The sequence below is a fragment of the Dromiciops gliroides genome, chromosome 6, assembly GCF_019393635.1.
Source record: "Dromiciops gliroides isolate mDroGli1 chromosome 6, mDroGli1.pri, whole genome shotgun sequence".
Classification (NCBI taxonomy): Eukaryota; Metazoa; Chordata; class Mammalia; order Microbiotheria; family Microbiotheriidae; genus Dromiciops; species Dromiciops gliroides.
The window spans coordinates 17283846-17309027 of NC_057866.1; the positions used below are offsets into that span (position 1 = coordinate 17283846).

Consider the following 25182-nt stretch of genomic DNA (forward strand, 5'->3'; position numbering starts at 1 on the left):
TGAGGACCCCAGCCATCCACCTCCCACTAGGCAGTGTGCAATTGTGACCTGCCCCAAAGCAAGAAAAGAAGAACAATTCAGGGGAGCAGATTAGATCAGGGTTTCTTTTTATTCCTTGTTGGTTTAAAATGGCTAATCAGAATAAAAAATAACAGGGCCTCTGCAAAGAGGGAGGCCAGGACCCAGGCATCCCCTGCCACCCAGGAGAGTTGGGCTAAAGGTAATTCCCAAGGAAGCTGGAGAGGCTAGGACCAAGGCCTGCCCCTCTCTCTCCGTTCCCAGTTTTTGGCATGTGATGAGAAATATTGCTTTTGGATTCTTCTCTCCCGGCCTTGAATTTGAAAAATCAACTGTGAGATTTGGGGGGAGGCACTGCAGGGCTGGCTGCCTGCCCCTGGGGCCCCCTGGGGGGTGGGATCCAATGATATGGTAGTTGGGCTAGGCCAACTCCCTTCCTGCTGTGCCAGGGGGCAGCAGCAGGGCCTTGCCCTCTGAGGAAATCAAGTGCCAATGAGACTAGAAAACTAACTGCATCATCCCCAAATCCCTCCCTCCTCTGACCAAGGCCCCTGTGGAGAGTAGCCTCTCTCTTCTCTCTTCTCCTCCTCCCAAGCTCCTCAGTGACAACTGAGGGGGGAGAAGAGAGGAGAAGCCACAGGGAAGAAAAGGGCACGAGTTAGAAGCTCCTGTGCCTCTGCCCTTTTCCTGTTGGTTTGAGGAGCAGGGAGAAGCAGGGGTGGGGGGAGCTCCCCTTTCTCTCCTGATGCTCACCCCTCTCCTCCCCTTTCCCCATCCCAGGGTAGATATATAATTTCTTTGATATTTATAATATATATATATTTATATATATATATGTACACACACACCTGGTAACGCAGAAGAGGAAAAAAATAGAATCCGTAACAATAATAAAAAAAATTATTTCTGGTTTAAAAACGATCCGGTTCCCTCCAGGGCAAGCAATTGCACAAATGTCCACTGAGTCTGGCCCAGGGGTGGGGAGGACTAGGGAAAGGAGGGTGGTTCTCAGATAGGAGTTACTGCCTGAGGCAGCAGGTGCCAATTCTCCCCCACTTCCCCTGCCTCCAATATTGTGGTTTTTAAAAGCTCCTCATCCCCCGGGATCTGTGGTTTGAAAAGTGTCCATGCAGGTGAGGGGAGCCCCTGGGGGGAGCAGGGTAGCCACTCAGGGCCCTTTGGTGTAGGCAGGGAGGCGCCGAGGGCTCACACCGAAATCTCGTAGGTAGTGCCCCCCACCCCCGACACCTTCTTGACTCCTCCTCGGGCGGGGCTGCTGAGGGGGGGCTGGCCTGGGCCAGGGGAGGCGGAGCCCAAGGTCTTGGGCTGCCCGTTGGATTTGCTGTAGGCAGTCTTCAGCTGCACCTCATCTCTGGGGAAGGAAGGACAGACGGGCGTCAGGAAATGAGAAGGCCGCAGAAGCAGAGCAAAAAGGAAGGCGGCAAGGGTACAGCAGCACCCATTTTCCCTCCTAGCTGTTCACCCCCTCAAAATGCAAGCCATCTTCCAAAGATCCTCTTCAGACATCAGACCAAGGGAAAAGACCAAACCAACCCTCAGCCTTCTTTACCTCCCTCTCCTCTCCCCCTTCCCTGGGATGTACTTCCTGAGCAAAGATGGGCAGGCACTAGGACTGGCTGGACAAGAACAAAAAGGCAACTGCGATACTTACTTGGGTGCCAGTAATGGCTGCAGGGCAACTTCCTCTGTCTCAGAGACACCAGATGGGGCTTTTTGGCTGCTATAAGACATGGAGCGGCCCAGGTAAGGGGCAGTTGGGGCTGGCTCAGGGGACCCTAGTCCCCGGCCCCGAAGCCCTTCTGGCTTGCCAAAACGAGGGCCGGCTTGGCGGCCCAGTGGGGTCTTGCCCAAAGGTGAACGCTTCGAATCGTCCGAAGATGAGCTGGTACGGGGGGCGTGGCCGGAGCCCGGTGTCGACTGGATGCCCGAGTCTCCCAGGCCAGGCTCCTCTTCTCGGCCGGGCATAGGAGGTGACCGGCGCAGCAGCTTTTCCCGCTCCTGAAGGGAAGCCACAATGTGGCGCGACAGATTGTCGTAGCGCACAGGCGAGGGCTCGCGTGGGGGAGGGCCGGCAGGCACCAGGCGTGGGTGTCTCTCAGCTTCCCGCTGCTGGGCCAGCCGGGCCGACAGGAAGGGAGAGGTATAGCCCAAGGGGGGGTCTGGCTCTGGCCCTGCCTGCACTGACTCAAAATCAGGGCTGTCAGAAGGGGTGAGCAGGCTGTCATAAGAAAGGCTCCCATTGCGCGTCTGGTTGGCTAGACTCTTGTAGGAAGTGGAAGTCGTGCCCTCTGAACGAATTGACTGCAGTTGGCCCATTTCAAAGCCTGTGCCTTGGGCTGACTTGAGGCTGGAGGAACGTGAACCACTTGACAGTGGGTCAAAGTGAAAGCTCTTGCCAAAAGTCGGGGAGCGGAAGCTTTCTGGTTCCAGGCTGGGCTCAGAGCGGTAGCTGGCATGGCGGCTGCTCTCAGCAATAGAGGCTGGCTCCTTCAGGCTGTCTCCTCGACTTAGCTGAGGAAGAAAAGCCCAGAAGCACATCAGAACCCGGCCCAGGAGCACCCCCTTCTGTACACTGGGGCCCAGCACAAAGCCCCTGTTAGCTAATGAAACAGCTGGCTGCCCTTCCCTCTTTTCCTACCATCCGAAGGAAGCCAGGATCTCTTCTGACTGTACCCGGGTCCCTCCCCAGCCCCCTGGGCAGGCCTCCTACCTTAGCACTTGAGGAGTGAGGTATGGCAGCTGATGTGCTGCTGCTGCTGTAGCCAGGCCGATACTTGTACATGGTTGGTGTTGGAGGGTTGTCCTTGCTCAAAAGACTGTCTGCAGGAGAAGACACGAAAGCACAGTAAGAACAGAGAGCCCTTGACAGAACTCTCTCATCTGAGCCTCACAACAGGAACTTGTCCAGGGCCACCCAGCTAGTACCTAGGCCGAGGCTCACCCTATCGGGTCGCCTGCCTGCCCTTCCCCTCCTCTTGAAAGGCCTGAGCAAAAGACAGGAGGCCTAACATGTGTGGGGCTGCTCTAAGTCAGGGTAATGACACCCAGCAGGGAACTGGATACCATGACTCAGCGTGATGGCAACAGGACACAGGCATCACAACTTTTTTTCAATGGGAATCTGATTCTCTAGCAGAAACAGTACGGGATCCCCATTTCAAGGGGGCCTCTGGGCCCCCACACCACGCTTCACCTCTAACATCCCCCAGCTACAGAAGCTCCCCCATCCTACTCTCCTTGGCCACCTTGCTCTCCCCATAGCTCAGCAGTCGCTCTCCTGCTAAGCCCCGGCAGCAGTCAGACAGCTCTTACCCTCAGTGGTGGCGAGGCTGAGCTGAGTGCGGAGGCCTGTGTATCGACTCAAGTCTGGCTTAGGAGGTGGCGGGGGCTCAGCATCAGCAGACTGGCTCTCTGTTACCTCCAGGCTTCCCTTGGACTAAGATTGGCAAAAGGGAAGAAGTTAGATATGGAAGAACAGGGTCTTTGTGAAACCGAAGGTTATCTGGGATGAGGAAGAAACACAGGTCACAACTGATGTCTTTTTCTAAACAGGTGGGACAGATGGGTGATACCAAAGGGCCTTCTGTCCCAGAGTCAGTGATTCAGTACTCATTCATTCATTCATTCATTCATTCCCCTCCTTTCTACTCCCACTGCCATCCCCTGGGCTCTGATATGTGAGCTATCACATCAGCTCCAACTATGGCTCCCACCTGCCAGTTACCCTTTGTATGTGAGGTCCTCTTCCATTAGCATGTGAGCTCCTATTAGAAAAGAAGAAGACCATACACCTCATAGGTATAGTAGGAGATGAATTCTTAACAAAGAAAAGATAGAAGCTTCCACACAAACAAATGCATCTAATATGAAAAGGAAAGCAATCAACTAGGAAAAAAATTTGTCCCATCGAATATCTCTGATAGGGTTTGATATGAAAGATATACAGACAACAGAAATGTAAGACTAAAATCCATTCCTCAATAAAAGATAGGAGGCACCAGATATGGAGTAGCTAGGTGAAGCGATGAATAAAGCACCAGGCATGGAGCCAGAAGAATCTGAGTTCAAATCCAGCCAAGACATTTACTAGCTGTACAGCCCTCCACTTAACTCTGTGTGCCTCAGTTTTCCTCATCTATCAAATGGGCTGGAAAAGGGAATGGCAAGCTACCCCAGTATCTTTGCCACCAAGAAATGTGGTCATAAAGAGTCAAATAGGGGCAGCTAGGTGGCGCAGTGGATAAAGCACTGGCCCTGGAGTTAGGAGTACCTGAGTTCAAATCCGACCTCAGACACTTGACACTTACTAGCTGTGTGACCCTGGGCAAGTCACTTAACCCCCATTGCCACGCAAAAAAAAAAAAAAAAAAAAAGAGTCAAATACACCTGAAAACAACTGAACAACAAAAAAGATGAACCACTCTAAAAGAACTGCCAACTATTAACATCCATGTTAACTGAAAGAATGCTCCAAATCACTTAGAAAGAGGGAAATAAATGCAAATCAAAACACTCCAGTTTTCCCCGCTTGGCCAGCAAACTGGTAAAAATGACGACGTACTGAGAGCCAACGTCAGAGGATTTCTGGAGATGGCGCATTAACGGATCACTGGTAGACAGAGGAGCTGGAACAACCATTGTGAAAAGCAATCTGGAATTATGCAAATAAAGTGCCTAAAATGAACGTCCACATCTGCCTCAGAGCCACCACTGCTTGGCATCCACCCCAAGGACACTACCACCAGAAAGAAATGCTCTGATATCAGCACAGAACTGGAAACCCAGTAGAGGCCCATTGGGTGCCATCCAGACAGGTAAAGGAGTCACAGATGATCACTGGGCCTGAAGAAAACGCAAGCTCAGACTCAGGGAAGAGAGAATGAGCCAAAGTTGGAGGGGGTAGAAGGGCTACACAGGACTTTATTGATATACTGAGTTTTTTGGATTTTTTTCTCTTCTTTTTTTTTTTAAATATTTGCTATACAAGTTTCTGGGAGGAGTGAGAGAGAAGGATATAGAGAGAAATCTGGATTTTAAAAAGATCAATAAAGAAACTACATAGAATGTATATGTGTGTAAATATATGTATATGTCTGCATGTGTGTTTGTGTGCATGTATGTGTGTGTATGTGTATGTGTATATGTATATATGTAGTCTTTTCCCCAAAAAAGACAAGCTGCCTCAATGGCCCGTGTGCTGACCCCTGGCATTTAACACAGTGCCCAGAGCTTTATCTGTCACTGCAGAGCAAACACAAGATGACCCCCCAGGAGCAGCACCACTGCCTCCTCCAGCCTCTTCTCACTCCGATTCATTCCTGACAAAATTGTCATCATTCTCGTGGACTCATCATTCGGTGGCCTGCTGACTCAAGTTCAAGGCCGCCTACCACTGGGCACCATTTGCCAACCTTGCTGGATGCTATCCACACAGCACTCTAGTCTCTAGCCAAACTGGACAATCTTTTGTCTCTAGAAGAGACTCCAGGACTTAACTTAAGCAATTAAGCTTAAAATATTACTATTAAATATTAAAATATATTTCTAGTTATCCTCTTAAAATCTTTTGTTCTTTTTCAGTGAACTTAAACATTCATGATAAAGAGAGAACTGCCTATCTTTACCCACCGTGCCAACCAGCTGCCCAAGCTGAGAAGGGCTCTGTAAGTTTCACCAGAAGGGGCCCATGACACACACACAAGCATTTAAGAATTCCTGATCTAGTGCTAGAGGTAACAAAGACACACAGGTAATTTTAAGACCGGCAAAAAGTTCCAAGTGACATAAAAGGGACAGACCAAGGATGGCACCAACTTTTTTCCTTATCACTGGGGGAAGCCAATTCCCTCTGCCCTTGCTTCCCATCCCCCAGCCCCTCACCTTGGTCCTCTTGAGCTCCCCTTGGATACCATTGTCCATAATTTTCACAGCAATCTGTCCATCTGATATTTCTGGTCGAAGGAAAGGAGGCCGGATCACGATTGTCTGCTCTCTCTTTGGTCTCCCCAAGTACCTGGTAGTTAAGGGAAGAGCAATTATTTAGTCAATAGATCCTTTTCTGAGCACTCACCGTGCATGAGGCATTTAAGGTGTACCAATAATAGAGGGCTGGGGCCTCCACGGAAGCAGTGAAGAGGCCAGCACTGAACCAACTCTCTTCATTCTCTGAAGAATGGTAAGAATGGGCCACTGCAGGCTAATCCCCAGCTCAGATCACTAAAAGTGAATTCGATTCCGCAATAAAAATGAAAAAAATAAAATAAACAGATCCAACCAATCAATCATCTATTTATTAGGCACCTACTAGGTGCCGGGCATTGTGATGGGTGCAAACAGTTGTGGCCCACGAGAAGTGACAGTCCCTAAGGGGAGACACCAGGCACAAATACAGGCACATAGAAAACAGACTTACAGTAACAATACAGGGAGGAGGGGACTCAGAGCTGAGGGAAGGTTTCCATTAGAAGACACGGCTTGAGTTTTACAGAAACGAGGAATTCTCAGCAGAGGGGAGGATGGAGGGCCTTAGAAACCAGGAGAAACCCTGGCTGACTACACACAGAGCTTGGGAAGGAAAGGAATGTCTGAGATTGTGAAGGTGGGTGGGCTTGGACCATGGAGGGCTTTCAAAGCCCAACAGAAGAGCTTCTATTTGTCCTCATATAGATAGTGGAGAAACACAGGAGTTTATGAAGTAAGGCAGCGACATGGTCAGCCCCACATTCACATCAGCAAAGTCACTTTGGGACTTGTATGGATCTGAAAGAGGAGAGACTTGACGCAGAGACCAATGAATAAGCTACTGGAGAGGCCGAAATGTCGGGTTACATGCTAGGGCAGGCATCTCTTCCCTGACTACCACCTAACTCCCAAAGAGGAGCACCTATCACTACCCCACACTACAACAGTCTCTCAGAAGCCACACGTTTGAGAGCCAGGGGAAAAGAAGGCTTTACCTCGGTGCTGAAGAGCTGCAGAGCACACGGCTGACATTGTTGCAACAGCCATTGGTGAAAGGGTTGACGCCTCCCCGGAATTTACCCGTAACCTGCAGAGAGGAAACCACTGGGAGGTAAGTCAGGTGACAGGGCATTAGATGGAAGACTTAGAAATCGAGGCACGGTGCTGACCGGGCCATCAGCCAAAGGAAAAGGCACATCCCCCGGGGTTCACTTTCCCTACTTCTGCTTTACGGACAGGATTATACTAATCTAAACAACTAAGCATAACCAAGCATCAAAACCCCTGCCCCCTGCCCTTCAGCCACCCCTGCCACACTCCCTCATACCTGTTCATTAGTTGTGCGACCCCTGGCCACCAAGACTACATGAAATCCCGTGAGGCCAGCTACAGGAATGAAGAACAAGCCAGCCACACACATTACTGCCATCCTGCAGTCTCAGAGTCAAGGGAACCATTAAAGCCACACAAGCTGCCTGATATGGCCATGCCCCCAGCCCACCACTGAGCAGTCTAGAAGGATACGTGACAGCTGTGCAGACTCCTGAGAGTTCCTCCAAGTGGTAGAGGATGTAGAGCAGGCCAAAGCCAAACACACCCATGATGTGGGCGGTGAGGGAGAGGAGGAAGAGGAAGAAGTAGCGGTAGTTCCGTCTCCCAATGCAGTTGTTCACCCAGGGGCAGTGATGGTCAAATTCCTAGAAGCAGAGACAAAGGCTGAAACACTGGCTGGTCACTGGCTGTGACCCCATCAGCCTTTTCCTATTAAGAAGAGAAGGGAAAACAGCTCCAGGTTTGTTCTTTTTTTTTTGTCAGTGTGTCTCAGATAACCAAGAGGACTTGAGGAAGGTCCATGAATGGGGAAACTTTCCTTCCGAGCAGGCCCAATGAAGAAGGAAGCTCGAGAAGTCACCCAAAGGAGCTGGTGTGGCTTTCTCCACTGCAATGGCCACACTAGCCTGACCTGCCATGGGACTCTGAGTCAAAGGGATCAGCCTATTCACTTCTGCCAAAAGGAAAGGAGGCTCAGATGAAATCAGGTACAGTATGGAGCTGGCAGCTGCTTACAGCCTAAAGGACACTGGGAGTTAGGAGACCAACGTCAAGGAGAGAAAGATGACAAACGGGAAGCATCGTGTAATTGGAATCAGAACGTGAGTGGGACGCGGGAGGCTCACACTGATGGAATGGGAACAAGAGGTAATGCAGACACGGACAGAAGCCAGGAAAAGGGTTTCCAAAAGCAATCTCCAGCCCAGAGAGACTGGGTTCCAGTCAGTACGTTTCCCTTCTCAGACATCACAGCGTGCTGATCAGGGCAGGGCACTACTGGGACACAGACTAGAGTACAATCAACAATGAATGGAGTTGGGAAAGACCTGGGTTCAAATCCCAACTCTGATACTTACTAGTTCAGTGACTATGGGCAAGTCACCATCTCTCTGAACCTCGCATTGCTCATCTGCAAAATGAGGACAGTAATACCCACAGTATCTCCCTTACAGGCTGGCTGTGAGGGACAACTTAAATGATGTCCATACAATGATTTGTAACCCTTAAAGCACTGCATATATATATGTGTGTGTGTGTGTGTATCTACATAGATATACACACACACACATAAGCACACATACGTATATATGTGTGAGAGTGAGCGAGTGTGTGTGTGTTTATCTACGTAGATATACACACACACACAAGCACACATACGTATATATGTGTGAGAGTGAGTGAGTGAGTGTGTGTGTGAGAGAGAGACTGATTGATTGATTTGCTATTATGGCTAGAACACACAGTTGACATTCCCAAGCTCTGGGATGGGACCAGGAAAACACAAACACAAATGGACGGGATTTGATCTTGGTCTCTCATCTGAGGCTAAAAAGGATTCAGCTCTGTCACCTGATGGGGAAAACAGAGCCATCAAGGAAGACGCTGTCCCCAGGGCCCTTACCTCAACACAGTTGTCACAGACACTGCAATGGGAGCATCGAGGGGGGCGGTAGAAGCGGCAGGTGGCACACCACTTCATTCGAACCTGGATCCCTTTGATCTCTACAGTTTTGTAAAGGGGAGCTCGGAAGTCGTCCTCCTTATCTTCATCCTCTTCAGCTGTGGCAGGAGAAAGATAGCTGAGCCCCCAAAAGGTGCACAGTGGGGGGGACAGGCCACCTGCCTCTCACTTCCCTGGCACAGCCAAACATGCTTGCCTTGTCCTCTTCCCAATCTTTGCTCACACTGTCCCTTCTATGTAGAACCACCTCAGTCGTTATTCCAGGAACCAAAAGCCTACCCGCATCTCAAGGTCCAGTTCAAAAGCCCTGTCCTTCAAGGCTTCCCTAATCTCCAGTCAGAGCTGATCTCAACCTTTGCTCAATCACTATGACACTCTATGCATATCCTGCTGGTGATACACAAATAACCCTAACACAAGGGGGAATGAAGCACGTGTCTTGTCTGTCCTGGTAGCCGTGCCTCGCACAGTCCTCTACAGAGCTGACCCTTAACAAAAAATAAATAAATTAATAATGAACAATCCCCCGGGGCGGGGGCGGGGGGGGGGGGTAGTTCCACATGTTACTGCCTCAGCCCTAGGACTCAGTTCCTTCTACCACTTTTTTTTTTTTTGGTGAGGCAATTGGGGTGAAGTGACTTGCCCAGGGTCACACAGCTATTAAGTGTTAAATGTCTAAGGCCAAACTTGAGCTCAGGTCCTCCTGAATGCAGGGCCAGTGCTCTATCCACTTATTAAGAAACTAGGAGGGAGAAAGGGGTGGGGAAGGATGTGGCTGGGAAGTGGCCTTTGCCAACAAAGGATCACTAGATTGACAGTGTTTTGTGCCCCCTCAAAGGTCAGGAGAATCCCATTCTCACCAATCCTGAGCTAAGAGTTACACCAAACAATAAATACATGTCCTCGGGCACCTGAGTCCTGTCCCCATTTCTAGTCCACAAATAAGTTCCATCATCCCCAAACTCCTGAGGCCTGGGACTAACTGTGCTTGCTCTTCTTTCTCAGAGCTGCCGAGAGGGAAGAGGGAGGTCTTACCTCGGGGAAAAATGCCTGGGTCCATGAAGGTGGCCATGCTGAAGTTGGCCAGCACAAAGAGGAAGATGACAGCATTATAGACGGGCACTGCAGGTGACACGTACAGGCTCAACCCTGGGCACCTGTGCAGAGAAGGGGAAGGAATAATAAGAGGAGGCACCTTGAATGACAGATCTCCCTCAACAGTCCACAGCCCACACTCTTCAGAGTACGACAAAGCTGCTCAGAGACCCAGCTGATGTCTGAAAGCTTTTCCAGGAGGGAAACCATCCCCCTGTCTACCAGTCAGTAAGCAGAATGAATGAGGTTTAGGGGGAACCAACAGACAGGGAACTGTCTTTGGCCCAGCTCCTACCAGACACTAGTCTTCGCTCTACTCTCTCAAACCCCTGTTCTTATTTCTCAGCCTCTGGACAAGAGGGTCTGATTTCCCAAGGGTTGTAACAAAGGACTAAGAGAATCCCCCATCAACCCTTTGCCGCTTAGGCTTCTTTCTTCCCACTAAGGAAAGTGACCTCGGAAACACCAAAGGCTGATTCCTTTTGGGAACTGACTGGGGTTTTTGGAACCCCTCCCTCCCTCCCTCCTCTCTAAGCAGAAGTGAAGACCAGGAACAGACTGTCACCAACACCAACCACATCCCTTTCCAGAGCTGCCTAAAGATTCTGGATCTCCGCCAGGTCCCACTGACTTGCACAGTGGCTCAAAGCAAGTGACTCCAGCTGCTTCTCCTCCTCCTTTGCCCCCCCACCCCACCCCACCCCCTTCCAGGTGACTCTGAACCCTATGGCTACGCTTCCCACTCAACTCTCTGGGGCCTGGAGTTTCTTCAAGGGCTGAACTGAATTTCATTCAGGAGAAGGCTGACAGAACATCAAAGAATTTCCCCCTTCCCCCCAAGACTCTTCAGGCCTAAAAATGAATCAGAGCAAATGGGGCTCAGACTGAAGAACCCCTAATTGAATAATGACAGGGACAGGGGAACTAGAAAAGCATACCAAACCAGCTCACAACAGGATTAAGACACCTGCCAGGGGGCAGCTAGATGGCGCAGTGGTTAAAGCACCAGCCCTGGATTCAGGAGTACCTGAGTTCAAATCCGGCCTCAGACACTTGACACTTACTAGCTGTGTGACTGTGGGCAAGTCACTTAACCCCCATCGCCTAAAAAAAAAAAAAAAAAAGACACCTGCCAGAAGGGAACAGTCTCGCTCAAGACTAAGATGGGGAACATGGCTCAGCTCCTTCCTTGAGGAAGGCTGCTCCGGTTGCTCCTGTCTATGCCAACAGAATCACCAGGTCATGGGATAACAGGAGCCTAGACCTGAGAGCTAGAAGGAGGAGTTGCAGTGGCTGGAGTGCTGGGCCTTGAGCCAGGAACACAGGAGTTCAAATTCAGCCTCAGACACTTACTAGCTGTGTGACCCTGGACAAGTCACTTAACCTCTCTTTGTCTTAGTTTTCCTCAACTGTAAAATGGGGATAATCATAGTACCCACTTCACAGGGGTGTTGTGAGGGTCGAATGAGATATTTGTAAGAACAGTTAGCACAGAGTGTAAAAACAAACCTCTGTAAAGGCTTATTTCCTTCCATTCCAACCATCTCATTTTATAGAGCTTAAGTGACTTGCCCATGGTCCTGGAGGCATACGCATCACAGGTGGGAAGGGGAGGCAGCTGTTCTGGCTTCTCCCCTGCACTATTCTATCTACTCTGAGAGAAGGGCCTCTCCCCACTTAGCTCAAGAGGTCTTCCCTTTGGAAGACACTGGCATAATACAGTAATCTACTTTGTGGCTAGGAGCTTAAGCCCTGAACTAGGGCAGCATGTGTCCTTGTCCCCTTTTCCTAGCCTCGTCTGAAGTAAAGAACGAAGGAGCCGGGAGAACGAGGCGCCAGATGGTCCCAGAGGCTTAATCCACAGCAACCAAGGATTCTATCAGCCAACATAAGGGAAGGCTTCTCAGAGGGCAAGAGCCCCCCAAGAAAAGCATCCAAGGGGGACCTGGGGGAACGAAGCTCTGAGGAGACCAAAGAGCTGGCTATGTCCCTGGGAATACTAGAGAATGTACTTCAATTTGATCTCAAAGAGCCCCAAGGGTCACTATCATAGGCCTGTCTCTTGCAATGTCAGAGGGCACCCAGCACTCCCCTATAGGGCCCAGGGGGACTCGAGTCAAGTTCTCTGCACCTGCCATGAATTTGCCTTACACTGAAATAAGGACAAAGAGATAGATCCTCAGAGTGAGTGTTGGGGGCTTACAGAAGCAAGAAATAAGGAGAGATGGAGAGGAAGAGGATCCCCTACCCAGTCCCACCTAAGGATCGGCCTTCTTGGTTCTCTGGAGAGAGAGGTGAAGAAAACCAGTTACCTGGGTTGGAACCTCTCCCTACCTGCGTCCTATCTCTTCTGCTTCTGGGGAAAAAAGGGTGATTTCATTTGTCCCTCCTGCTGCCTATTCCTATAACCTCTTCTAAGAAAGAAAATTGAAAGGGGAAAGAGGGTAAAAAAGATTAATCCCCATGGATACCACAGAAGATAACCATGTTTGGAGAAAATTTTTAAAGCTACTTCTCAGGAGAGAACAGAGACCATTATTATTTTCTTAGTTTTTTATAAAAGAAACAAGGGTTTCCCCCATCCCTCAGGATGCCCAGAAGTTCCTGGGAAGTTATTCAATAAGAGGATAAGCATTATCGGGCCCCCATGGGTGTGTGCCAATTTCCCCAATCCCTTTTATCACCGGGTTTCCTTATTCCTAAACCAAACTCATGCATCCAGTTCTTTTAAAGCACCCTTCTCCAGATGAACTTTACTTCCCTCAGAACATCTTTGAAATTAAACCTGCTCCAGCCAAGGTGTATGGTGCTAAATCCTAATCTAGTGTCAAGAGAAATCATCCACCCCCAGTGACTGGCTCTAGGGAGCCCTTGCCAATGACCCTACTCTAACAAAGCCAAGATTCCCACTCCCACATTACAAAAAGACCCTCTGCTTTCAGCCATGAAGCCCCAGCTGACAAAATAACACTAAGAACAAGAGGCATGCATGAGCAAAGTCTACTCCTGCCTCCCTGAATCTTCTTCCCAGTTTGGGGAGGGGCTGCGTTGCTATGGTGCCCACCCCAAGCAGCCTGTCTGCATTTGCTCCCTTTGACAGAGGGAGGTGAGGCATGGGCTGAGGAAAGGAGTTGTTAGGGCTCGTTCTCACAGCCCATGGCAATAATCACAGAGCTCCAGAGGTTTGGGGAGCGGCCTAAGCCCAGAAGGTTGGCTGACTCACTGACAGGACTCCTCGACCTACACCACCCCAGGAAAAACAGGTTCCTCTGCCCACTCTGTCAAGCAAGGCCAAATGGAATGAGTGGAGGATGGGTTCTAATGCCCACCTTCCTAAAGTCTTATCTGCTGGGTCTTCCCCAAAATGGCTCTGAGAGAGGCAAAACAAAGGAACAAACAGTAAACTGAACTGGGCTTCAGGAGGAGCTGGGGGAGTGAACCTATCACCGCCTGGCAATGTGGCTGTGGTTAGTCAGGTCACTGAATCTCTCCCATGCCTCTGTGTTTCTTCAGCTGTATAATCAAGTGTAAGAATGAATAAGAGAATGTTTACAAAGATCTTGGGATTCTTCTTAAAAGGCACATGGCCCAACACTCGACACTCATTGGCTAAAAGGAACAAGGAAACATAGTTATCCGCCATCATCATTATTAATTATCATTCCGGTCCCTCTGTCTCCAGTTCTACTTTCCCTGCCTGAAGTCCAAAGGACCAAAGGCTGCCGCAAGCAGGAAACAAGCAAGCATCTAGAGAACAAGGCTTGGTATCCTCCATACATCCCACTGATGTCTGGCCCAACAGAAGCATCTGATTCACTGTGCTCACTACCAGCGAGCTAAGCTGTGCCAAACACAGCACTTCCTGTGCCCCTTAGGGAGCACTGGGGCCGCCTAGAGACCTTCCTCATCTCCCGTCCTTTGCCCTCTTCTAGGGCGTGCCTCTCCTTTCCCCTTTCCAAAACTCCAGAAGAAAAGCAGTTTCCCATCTTGGAGAAAGTTGCTCTCTTGCCCCCAAACTTGATTGATTTGTGCCCCTTCATTGCTACGAAGGTTTCAAAGTGCTGCCTTCTATAGCATCTATATGCAACCTAGGTATTCTTGGTGAGGAATAGGTGCAAAGAGAGCAAAGAAAACCAACTATGACGCAATCAGTCCCATAAAGGGGAAGGATAACCATTGCAGGGATGAGAAAGACACCAACGGACCAGCAAAACCCCAAACCATCTGACTTTCCACCTGCCTCCTGGGTGCAGCTAGGGTTGGCAGGTGACCAGAAGAAGCAGTCTGCACAAAGGACTGGCCAGCCTAGACTTCCAGGCAACAATGGACCTTGGCCATCCCTGAGAGGAACAAGGAATGCTGGCACAGATCTGACAAGCAGAATCAGGCTTTTCAGACCTGGAAGGGCCCAACCCTTTCATCTTTTTTGTTTTGTTTTGTTTTGCTTTTTGGTGAGGCAATCGGGGTTAAGTGACTTGCCCAAGGTCACACAGCTAGTGTCAAGTGTTTGAGGCCGGATTTGAACTCAGGTCCTCCTGACTCCAGGGCTGGTGCTCTATGCACTGTGCCACCTAGCTGCCCCCCAACCCTTTCTCATCTTAAAGATGATGGAGGTCCAGTCAGGTCAAGTGTCTTGCCCAGAGTTACACAGCAAGTTGTGGCAGAGCTGACAGGAATCCTACTCTGACTCCCAGACTTCTGACCTTGGACTAATACTGTCTCCACTACTATACTGCCTCTTTGCTTAGTAATATTAGAATTAATATTAGACATCAGTCATAAGAAAGCAGAATAGGAATCTATTCTTCTACCAGGCAGGTTCCCTTTGGTAAAGTGTGAAAAGAAAACAAACAAGCCTGAATCCCTGATAGAACCACTTCATTTCAGAATGTAAGGAAACAAGGTATGGGAAAAGAGCTGCAGAGACTGAGGAATAGAAAGGTCAGCAGCTGTGGTCAAGCCCCCAGTGGGACAAAGGGGCTTCTAAATATCCCCCAGCCAACACCCCATCTTTTACCCAAAGGACAGTTGTTTTATATTCACAGCCTCTCTTTATTTGATGAAGCAAATGAGAGGGAAAATGATTTCTAATTAGCTGAAACCCACATGCTTCTGCTAATTAAATCTGCCAGTTAAAAGGGTCTCTTCCTCCTACTCCAAGCCCCCTAGGTCCCACAAGTGGGTCTTCCACAGCAGCAATATAAGGAACAGACTGGGGTGTGGAGGGGGGCTAACAAGAGAACAAGGATGATTAAGGCCCAGATAAAACTAAGGAGAGGGTTGGTTTAGCTTCAGCTTTGACCTCCTTCCTGCTTTTCAAACCATGAAATGTTCTATTTGGTCTCATTAAGGACTTGAGAGGAATTTGGGGGACAGGAGGGAAATCTTGTGGGGCGCAGCAGTTCTAGAATTTTAGTGGCTCAGTCCATTATCTAGTGTCTGTGGGAGAAATGCTATGGTCAGCTGACCAAGAGATGAGAGCTCCTGATGAATAATGAGCTGGCTAACTGGGGAAGGGAAATAGGAGGCCCACCTCTCTCAAATTTGGAGAAAGGAGCCCCCAGACAAGCAGAAGCCAGCCTTGTGGAGGGAGCCTTTCATTACAAGTTAAGGTAATCTCACCTGCTCAAAACTTATGCTCCTAGACTAAAAGTACCTCCAGAGCGAACTAATGTTATTTTCCAAAGCTCATCCTTTCTCTGCCTGAGGACGAGGGGACCGTGGACTACTAAAGGTCCCTCTATCACTAGCACCAAGGAAAGGAGAAAGTCTGAACTGAATGTAGCAAAGTAGGTTAAACAGTTTCAGCCCTCAGTCGAGGGAACGCCTATTTCAGGACATTTCTGTTCTGGGTAAACTGGTGTAACCAGGCAAACACTTCACTGGGGCCCTGATGAGCAAGTCAGGAAATGGGAGAGATGTTGCCTCCTGCTCAGTCTAGCTCAGCAACAGTCTGATTCAAGAGAACCCCCATTAACCTACCCTAAGCTGCCTAGATTTTTTATATGAGTTTATGTGTGTGTGTACATACATGTACATACATGCATGTGTGCGCATGCACACGCACGCACACACACACACACACTCTCTCCCTCTCTCTCTCTCTCTCTCTCTCTGCAGTGCCTTTCCCCTTGACATCTTCTGTTTCTCTGGATACTCAAGGATGCCATGATGGATGTCAGCATATATTCCTTGTCCCAGTACCACTGCTGTTGTCACTACCTCTGAATGCTAGCATTCCATATTAAGATCCTTTGGGTCAAACGATGGCCCTATGTGCTGGAGGAAGTAGCAGAAACAAACCTGAGTTCTTTCACACTGCCTCCCCCTCCCCCTTTCCTGGTGGCCAGTGCCAGGACAATACATGCAGAAAACAAAGAGTTCATATGGGAGGTAAAGGATAAGCAGTTCACAGGAGCCTCTGCTTTCTACGTGGATCTCCCCTCCTCTCCTCTTCCTTGGTGGGGCACAGATGGCCTAGTCAGGCTGATGAGTTGGGAGCTCAAGGATTCGTGCAGTAGGGGCAGCTAGGTGGTGCAGTGGATAGAGCACCGGCCCTGGAGTCGGAAGTACCTGAGTTCAAACCCAGCCTCAGACACTTAACACTTACTAGCTGTGTGACCCTGGGCAAGTCACTTAATCCCAATTGCCTCAGTTTAATTTAAAAAAAAAAAAAGGATTCGTGCAGTGACCCATCGTTTGATTCCCCCTCTTTTCAGATAGACATATTACAAGGAGAATAGGACTTCAGCTGGTCAGCTCCACAAGGCAAAGAAGCTGGTAATCACTTCCCTGGTTTTTTTGAAGCAAAACTCTCAGATTTCTCACCAAAGTTCTACCAACTCAATAATAGCTCGTGTTTTACAGCATTGTAAGGCTCAAAGACAGAGAGATCAGGGCGGGGGGTAAGGAGGGAGGGAGAGAAGCGGGGGACAGCATAGGGTAGTGAACAAAGTGATAGAGCAGTAAGGAAGACCCTAGACTAAAACTCTCACTGGGTCACATTTCCTAGCTCTGAAATCAGGGACAAGTCTCTGAACTGCTGTGAGCCTCAGGCAGCTCAGTCTTATCTTAGCTGGGTTTCATCTGCCTGGGTGGAGTGCATTCTCACACCCACAAAATCCCAGATCCCTGCCACTGACTAAGGCTTAGAGAAGCTGCCTTCCTCATGAACACCCCTATGAGGCAGGGAGGACCTTCCTCAGTAGGGGCTCGGCAGAGCTAAGAGCCTCATTCCTTGTTACTGACATAGTAAGGAGTGGAGTCAGAAGCTGAACTCAGAGATGACCTGACTAAGTCTAGAACTCCAGCCACCAGACCAGGAGGCTTCCCCTTCCCATTTGTAGGGTTCCCTCCCTCTCATAATTTAGAGGCAGTTTCTTTACTGGTATCTCTCTCCCCACCAAATAACATCTCCAAAGGGCAGAGTCAAATCAAGATCCCCCTTTGCCTTCAAAACATTTCCTCCCATGTTCTTCCCCCTCCCATCCTCTTTATCCAAACCACGATAATCCTTATTTCTCTTCCCAGGAGAATCTTACGGTGGAAAATAGAGCTCTGACTGTTTCATTCATTTGGTTCAGTCCCAAATAAATAATCTGGGCAAAGAGAAGCTATCAGAAATTTTGCTACCCTGACGAAGTACCATTCTGAGCTATGGCTCCACAACCTCAGCTTCTGGTGCCTGGCTGAGTTCCCTTTCTGACAGAACCACCCAAGTCTTCAGTAGGTGCAAGGTGATGGACAGGTAACACACAGGAGACAAGGAAGGGAACTGATGGAGGATGGGCCAGTTCCTCCTCTCTCTTGGATCCCCATCCAATTACAAACAGACCAACCCAGCTCTGTCTTCCAGAAGCAAGGGAAACATTCAAATGCCCAGCTTCCCAGACAGAACCAAGGAGGAGGAAAATGATTTCTACTCACTCCGCCATGAACTCAGAAGGCTTTCTATCTAACCATTATATGTGAAGGTCCCTGTATCGGGGATGGTCTAACAGACTCCTTCTCTGAGACAGAAGACTCAGTAGTGAACCTCTCTAACACACTCTCAGCCTTCATAAGTCCAAGGACCAAAACAACCATCAGAGCAACCAAAAGCCAAAACATTTAGACCAAACCATGACTGTGCTGCTGTGGCACAATGTCAGTCAATTTGAAAACCCTTGAACTCTCCCAGTCCACCAAGCCTGAGGACTTGAGATGCTAAGCAAGAACCATTCCCATTGGTCCTCTCAGAGAGCCCTAAGCTCCCCAGTTTCCTCACATAGATAGCTCTCTTCACAACTGATTGCTTCAGCCTCTTCAGGTATCTGACAGCTTCTTCCCACACCCTTGCCCTTCCTGGATTATCTAATGATGGGGATCTGTGGCCTAATGGGAGGACACCTAGGACCCCATGGAATAGGAAACTGGTTATAGAGCCACCAGAAAGTTGGACAAAAGGTCTTCAGTTCTAATTCCACTTACTCCCCCCCCCTCCCTCTCTTCTGTTTCCATCTCTCTGGGTACCTTATTACCCCCAATCACTGCTAGCAAGCACCCCCAGTAGTAACTGCAAGGAATGTCTACCCCACCGCTTCCCCTTAAGAACACCACTAGGGTCAAACTCACGTAAAGGCAAAGAAGAGTGTTGTGGCTCCCACTAGGAAGATGGCGGCTGCCGAGACGGGCACATACTTGCTGGGTTTGAATCTCTTTCCGGACTCTGCGGGCATGTTGGAGCTCTAGTGGGAGATCTGCCTTGCCGCATAGCCCAGGCCCACACAGTGGCAGAACGGGTAAGAAAATGGGATGTGGGGTCAGTGGGGACAGGGCGGAAGAAGAGCACAGGAGGAAACCTGGGGCCTCGAGGTTAAAACTCCTGCCCTTCCCCCTCCCAAATCAAAGCAAGGGTCAGAAGACTTCAAATGAAACAAAAAGCATGGGAGGGGGAGAGGAGAAACTGGCAGGGGAATGACACCCTCCCCAGGATGAGGTAGGAGGGGGGATTAAGCAGCACAATTTAAACAGTTTAAAAGGCAAAAAGGAGCTGCAGACCGTATACATGCAAATGGCTGCAGGCTGAGAACTTGGGCAGGCAGACAGATCAGAGCCGAGCTCATGGGTGGAGACAGGTCTTTGAAGGGAAAGAACAGGGAAGAATGGCACCCAGGGCAAGGGAGGAGAGCTGCTGACAAGACTCCTTTATGAGGAGGCACAAATGCCCCTTCAATTGATACCACGTCTGCCACACTTCCAAAAGTGTAAGCTGGGCCTATTCAGACTATGTCTGGCTCAACTTTAATCCAAACGAGAAACTTCAGGTGAGTCCCCCTTCCAGCTTCAAAGAGAGTCTGTTTCCATGGCAATCTCTGCCCCTTTCGAGTAGTCTCCTTGGTGCCACATCCCCCACACCTCAATTTCACCAGGACCGGCTGCCTGGCAATGGTGGTTTAATTTTATTTATTTCCCTCTTGGCGGCTAAAGCTGAGCAACAGCTGCTGCAAGGTTGAGCTGTAAATCCTTCCCTTTGAAGGGGTGGGGGGAAGGGAATGGGGAGGGAGTGCCTGTCTATCCTAGGTCTCTTTCTTTGACTCCAAAGCCCGTCAGGGGCCACTGTTTCTGTAGAGTTCATGTAAAACAAAGAGGAAATGTGAAATCCCAGAAGCCATACTCTCCACTCGGTCAAAGGTGGATAAAGGAGTTGGTTCCACTTGACTATGTTTTGGCAGATAATGGCAGACAACAGAGGTGCAGAAGTTCTCCTGTGTCGGGGCTCTTCTTAACCCCTCTGGACTCTCTCCTCTTCACCCTTTGGCTCTTGGAGAAGTTCAACTGGGTTGCTGGGAGTCACCTAGAGAAAACAAATGGCCAGGTCAGAGAGATTCAACAATGAAGCTTTCCAAAGGCTGCCAGCTGCACGCTGACCTAACAGACTGCTTGCTTTGTCTTCTAAGGAGACCTCTTCCACTTCACTCATCCCCCAACTGAGGAGGAACAGATCAGAACCTTTCCTGTCTCAAGCCCACAACTGCAATCCAGATGGGAGGGGAAAGGGCTTATTCCCCAGCTCACTGAGCAGAATCAATCAACCCTAGAGAGGAGCTGCCAAGTCCAACCAGACACAAATGGGTAGTTACAGACTTCATGTATGTAAAACCCTAAACCCACACAAGGGCCTACTAGACAGAAAGAAATTAGCCTTTGAGCCAAGAGTGTATGACTATTTTTACTACTGCTACAATGGAAAAAGAAAATCATCACCTCCAAATCAAAAGAAGACACTCCAACCCCCATTTCTCCTAGTTTATCTTTTTTTTTTTTTTTGCTTTTTAATTACCTCTCTAAAGGGGTAGTGGCTGGTCAATTATTTTAGACAATCCAGAGTTGTCTAGTGAAGGAAACCAAAGCTTTGTACTGAAAGGTACCTGGTGAAGAACTGAATGTACTTCAGAACTCTTATTTATCTTAATTTAAATGGACAATCCTAGAAGCAAACTTCAACAGTTCTTAAAACGGCCCATTAGGAAGCAAACTCAGCTCCACCCACTTAATTGTGATTAACAGTAACAATTATTACTGTTTATGACAGCAGCAATGTAACATTAGCCCTTTGGATTTTACAGGATGTTTTTCATCTGGTGATCTCAAAGCACTTTACTCATATTATGTGATGACACACAGCCTCCCTCCCTACTAAGTCAAAGTGAAGCCTAGAGATGTGCTTAAGGCCATTTAATGAGTCACTGGATCAGAACTTGGGAGTACACACCCCCCCTGACCTCCCACAAATACATCCATAGTCTTCTTCATCCACCACTCTGCCTGACAGGGGAGAACAATTCTGGAATCCCCACAGGCCAAGAATCTGACTTCTTTCAGTCCAACATCTCCCTCCAACTTTGCCATCCCAGAGATCCAGAGGTAATGGCAACTTGGACACTAGGGCACAAACTGGAATCAATGCTTCCTCTCCGACCTCAGGAGGTGAAGGCCCTCGGGGATCAGCTCCTCCCTTCTGAATTTACCACCCAAAACTAGTTTGTTTGTTTGCTTGTTTTTAAACTAAGAGGAAAAGTTTCTCTTTGTTTTTGCTTTCCATTTAGGGAGACTTTTAAAAGTAAATAGCAATTAAAACATACCCACACTTCAAGGAGATCGTCTTGGTAACACCGGATTCCCAAGCTTATACAGCTAAGCAGCAAATGATTTAATGGAAAACTTACTTTTTTCTGGTGTAGGGACTTATAATGGAGAATAGGAACAGGATTTATGATTTTTACCGCTATAGGGAACTCTCTAATGAGAAAACTCCCTGCGCCAATGCAGATTGGCACCTTCCTTGCAATTTAGTGTTTTAAGAGATTTGTCCACAGCACTGAGAAGTTACGTGACTAGCCCAAAGTCACAAAGTTAGTATGTGTCAGAGGCAGGATTTGAACCCAGATCTGATTGATGCCAAGGCTAGCTCTCATTCCAATCTAATAAGCTATCTCTCAGGCTAGTTCTAATTACCCTCATTCATCTACTTATCCCTCAACTTCAGGAGAAATAACAAAGATCTACTAGTTCAGGATTGAGAATTCAAGACATCAGTTTTGGAAAGGAATCAATGGCAGATCAACCCAAAAGCATCCAGCTCTCTCCCAAATGGAACAGGGAGCTTACTGCCTGGAATTTAGGAATGATGACAAAAGTAGTCGGTTACAATTTTAAAATTCTTCACTTTTTATTGATTAAAAAAATATTCACTGCACAAAAACCATTTTTTCTGAACTCCAAAGATTAAAGTAGGTGAAAGTGTAACAGTGCATTGTCCTCTGGTCTAGAATATAGTATGATTTCATATTGTGCTTTATAAAATAAAAATAAATATGAAAATGGGCTCATACTGTGGAAAGACAGGGCCATAAAATGATATAAAACATCAGTGCAGTCAAACATAAACTGAGCATTACAGGAGACATTTGGGGGATTTACATGAAAGAAGGCAGGAAAAAGTCTAGGCAGGTACAGAGTATAGGTGGACAAGCTCCTCCTGACCCCATCAGAAGGATGCAGTGATTGCTGATAGAGCTGGTAATTAGAAGAAGAGACTGAAAGGATCTTTAAGGATCAAGACAGCAATGTGAATCCACAACCATATGGGAGGTCCCTGCAAGAATATGTGTGACAGGTCAAAGTAAGATACCAGCACAAATACAAGCACAATATTTAAGATAGTGGGCTACAGTGCTAGGGGGAAGGGAAGGTTTAAAAGCGAGCTGAAAAGATGTCTGTGAATTAGGAATGGCTGGAAATCTAACGGTAGCAACGGATCAAAATATAGGTACTCAACAAGGAGTGAGAGATGATACTCTAGCAATAGGTAGGGACAATGTGGCAAGAATAATCCTGCCTGACACTTACTAGCGGTGTGATCCTGAACAAAGCTCTAGATTACTCTCCAAGACAGTAAGTAGAAAAGAAAGTACTGACAAGCACTGCTGGAAAGAATTTCTTCATCTGGGAATGTCCAGATGATATCTACCTCTATACCAAGAAATCACAAGTCTAGTCCCACTCTGGGGTGGAGTCAGAAGACTCAGCTTCCTGAGTTCAGATCTAGCCTCAAGCACTTCCTAGCTGTGAGACCCTGGGCAAGTCTCTTAACCCTGTTTGCCTCAGTTTCCTCACCTGTAAAATGAGCTGGAGAAATGGCAAACCACTCCAGTATTTTTGCCAAGAAAACCCCAAATGGGGTCAGGAAGAGTCAGGCAGGACTGAGTGACAGTCGCACTCTAAAGCATGCCGTACATTTGGACAGCAATGAACCCAACACAGATGATGAAACAATCGTCACGGCTGACCACTGGAAAATGCTAGCTAAGCACAAGGTGAACGCCGGGTTTATCATCATATTCTACGGGAGCCCAAGAGGCGGGCAGGTAGGGTTAGGAAGCGGGCGGAAGAGCTCGCCAGCCCAGAGCAGCACGGACCCGAGAGCCCCGAAAGGCGGCGGACTCCGGGGGGACCAAGTCTGTCCTCACAGGACGCAGAACTCGGAAGGGACCGAGCGCACAGCGGATGGAAGAGGACCTGCCCATTTTACGGGAGGGAGCAGCGAAGGCTGCAGCCGGCGGGAGCCTCCTGCCGGGGGGCGGGTCACTGCCCGGGGCTGACGGGGCGCCGAGAGCACGGGTGGCAGGCCCGGAGAGGGGGCGCGCCTGGCCCGGGGCGGCCCGGGTCCCGCCCGCGGCAAAGCCCCAACTTCCACCCAGTCTCCGACTCCCAGAGCAGGCTCTGTCCGGCCCCTGCCTGGTCAGCCTCGGGTCCGCAGCCCTAGTTGTGTAACCGTGGGCAGCGCCTCAGTTTCCCCATCGGTAAAATGGGGGCAGCACGCCCAGCACGGCGTGAGTCCCCGGTCCGGGCTGACGCCGGGCGGTGGGAACCGTGGGGGGCCGGGCCCCGGGGCCGCCGTGCTCCCGGGGCCCGGGGGGCAGGACGCCGGCCCCAGGGCCCCAGCCCTCCGGGGTCGGGCCGGGCTCGGCGCGGCGGCCGCACGTCCGTCGGCCCCCCAGCCTCTCCTGGCCGGCCGAGGCGAGCTGGGCCGGGGGTGGGGTCCCCGGGCTGCCCCGGTCCCGGCTCCCCCTTCCCTGGAGGTCACCCACCCTCCCTCCCGGCACTTCCGGTTCCGCAGGGGCCGGTGTCCCCGGTACTCACCCCCGTGCGCCGTGCCCGTCGCCGCCGCCCCCCCGGCCGTGCCGCCCGCCAGCCCGTCAGCCAGCCAGCCCGTACGTCCGTCCGTCCGCCCGGGCTGTGAGAGGCAGCGCGCGGCCCCCGCACGCTCCACGCCCGCCCCGCTCCGCGCGGCCCCCGCTCCCCGCGCGCTCCCAAGCCCGGCGACGCTCCTTCTCGGCGGCAGGCGCGCGGCCGTTGGTCCTCAGAGGCCGGTCTCGAGCTCCCCCTGCGTTCCCATTGGCCGCCCGAGCCCCGGCGCGCGCAGGGTCGCGCGCGGGGCACGTTTCGCCCATTCATGCGGCTCGCACCGCCCGCCTGCCCGCCCACTTTCCCATTCACCGACCGCCCTCCTCTCGCCCCCGCCCACCTCGTTCTCAGGCGCGCGCGCGTACGCAAGATCCTCTCCCCTTCCTCCCACCCCGCCCCCAAGGCCGCGGCTCATTCGTTTCCTGATTGGCTGCCAGGGAACAGCGCCGTACGCGCACGAGACGCCGAAGCTGCGCGCGCATGACCATGGGGTTCAGCCGACGATTGGGTAGAGGGTGCACGTACTGCGCAGGTGCTCGGGAAAAGGAAAGTGGCGAGGGGAGCATCTGCATCTTTCTTAACCCTTCTTTTACTACTCCTGTATCCAGTCCCAGAGGCTCCTAACTCTGAAACTATCTAATTGTATGCGTAGTCCTCTTGGACACTAGTGTTCAAGCCAATCAAACGGGCAGGCTTCTCTGGTCTGAGCCAAGTCTTCAGGACGCGTGGTACAGTCCAGACAAGCGTCTCATTGGACCACTCACCAGAAGGACCCGCCCTCTTCCTGCTTCAGTCCCTGCCCTCACTGGCCAGCCCCGGGGACACTGAAGCGGCTCTTTGGTTGGAGGAACTTTATTTAAAAGCATCAGAACCCCAGCTCATAGGCCGGCCAGAATTCCTGGTGGCAGGAGAGGACTCCCGGGTTCCTGGGAGGCCCCCCCCGCAGACTCCACCTTCTCTCTAGGCCGGGGGCGGGGGAGCCGTCTGGGAGGGGTACTAAAGAGGGAGAGGGAAATTCGGGTTCTGCGGGCCGCCTGGGAGAGGCAGAGAAAGGCCCAGGCTTCCCCTCCCCTCCCAGCCGACTCCCGGGTTTTCTAAGAGGAAGGGGCCCGGGGGTAGGGTGGAGAACTCCCTGGACAGCTTTAAGAGACCGAACAGGCTGGTGGGTTGCCGGGATACCTCATCGGGCAGGACTTTGCGGAAGCAGGGACTAGACTAAGTAAGGCTTTTACAACTCGAAGGCTCTTATCATGTAATAAAGCAGTATGGGTGGTGGCAATTAGGTGGCATAGTGCCCCATTGTCCTTGGAGTCTGGATCACTTAGCAGCCTCAATCTCACTTATTC

At 50.2% G+C, this 25182-nt stretch overlaps 1 protein-coding gene across 1 annotated transcript; it reads right to left on the reverse strand.

Annotated features, from left to right (window-relative positions):
* Positions 1–90: 90 nt before the first annotated feature.
* On the reverse strand, positions 91–23926 carry ZDHHC5 (zinc finger DHHC-type palmitoyltransferase 5). The gene is made up of 12 exons (XM_043973087.1): positions 23792–23926; positions 18722–19943; positions 10049–10170; positions 8954–9111; positions 7525–7697; positions 7328–7430; positions 6996–7087; positions 5920–6052; positions 3352–3475; positions 2750–2859; positions 1691–2550; positions 91–1390 (listed from the first exon to the last, which is right to left on the reverse strand). Exons 2-12 carry the CDS (start codon positions 18823–18825, stop codon positions 1225–1227), a joined length of 2145 nt encoding a protein of 714 aa, XP_043829022.1. The 5' UTR covers positions 18826–19943; positions 23792–23926; the 3' UTR covers positions 91–1224.
* Positions 23927–25182: the final 1256 nt, after the last annotated feature.

Bases quoted from the DNA above. Each gene is read 5' to 3' on its own strand.
- ZDHHC5 (XM_043973087.1), bottom strand. From the start codon at position 18,825: ATGCCCGCAGAGTCCGGAAAGAGATTCAAACCCAGCAAGTATGTGCCC. The intron at 10,171-18,721 runs GTGAGTTTGACC...TTCTCTGCACAG, and splicing joins ACACTCTTCTTTGCCTTTAC to GTGCCCAGGGTTGAGCCTGT. The intron at 2,860-3,351 runs GTAAGAGCTGTC...CTTCTCCTGCAG, and splicing joins CAGCCTCGCCACCACTGAGG to ACAGTCTTTTGAGCAAGGAC.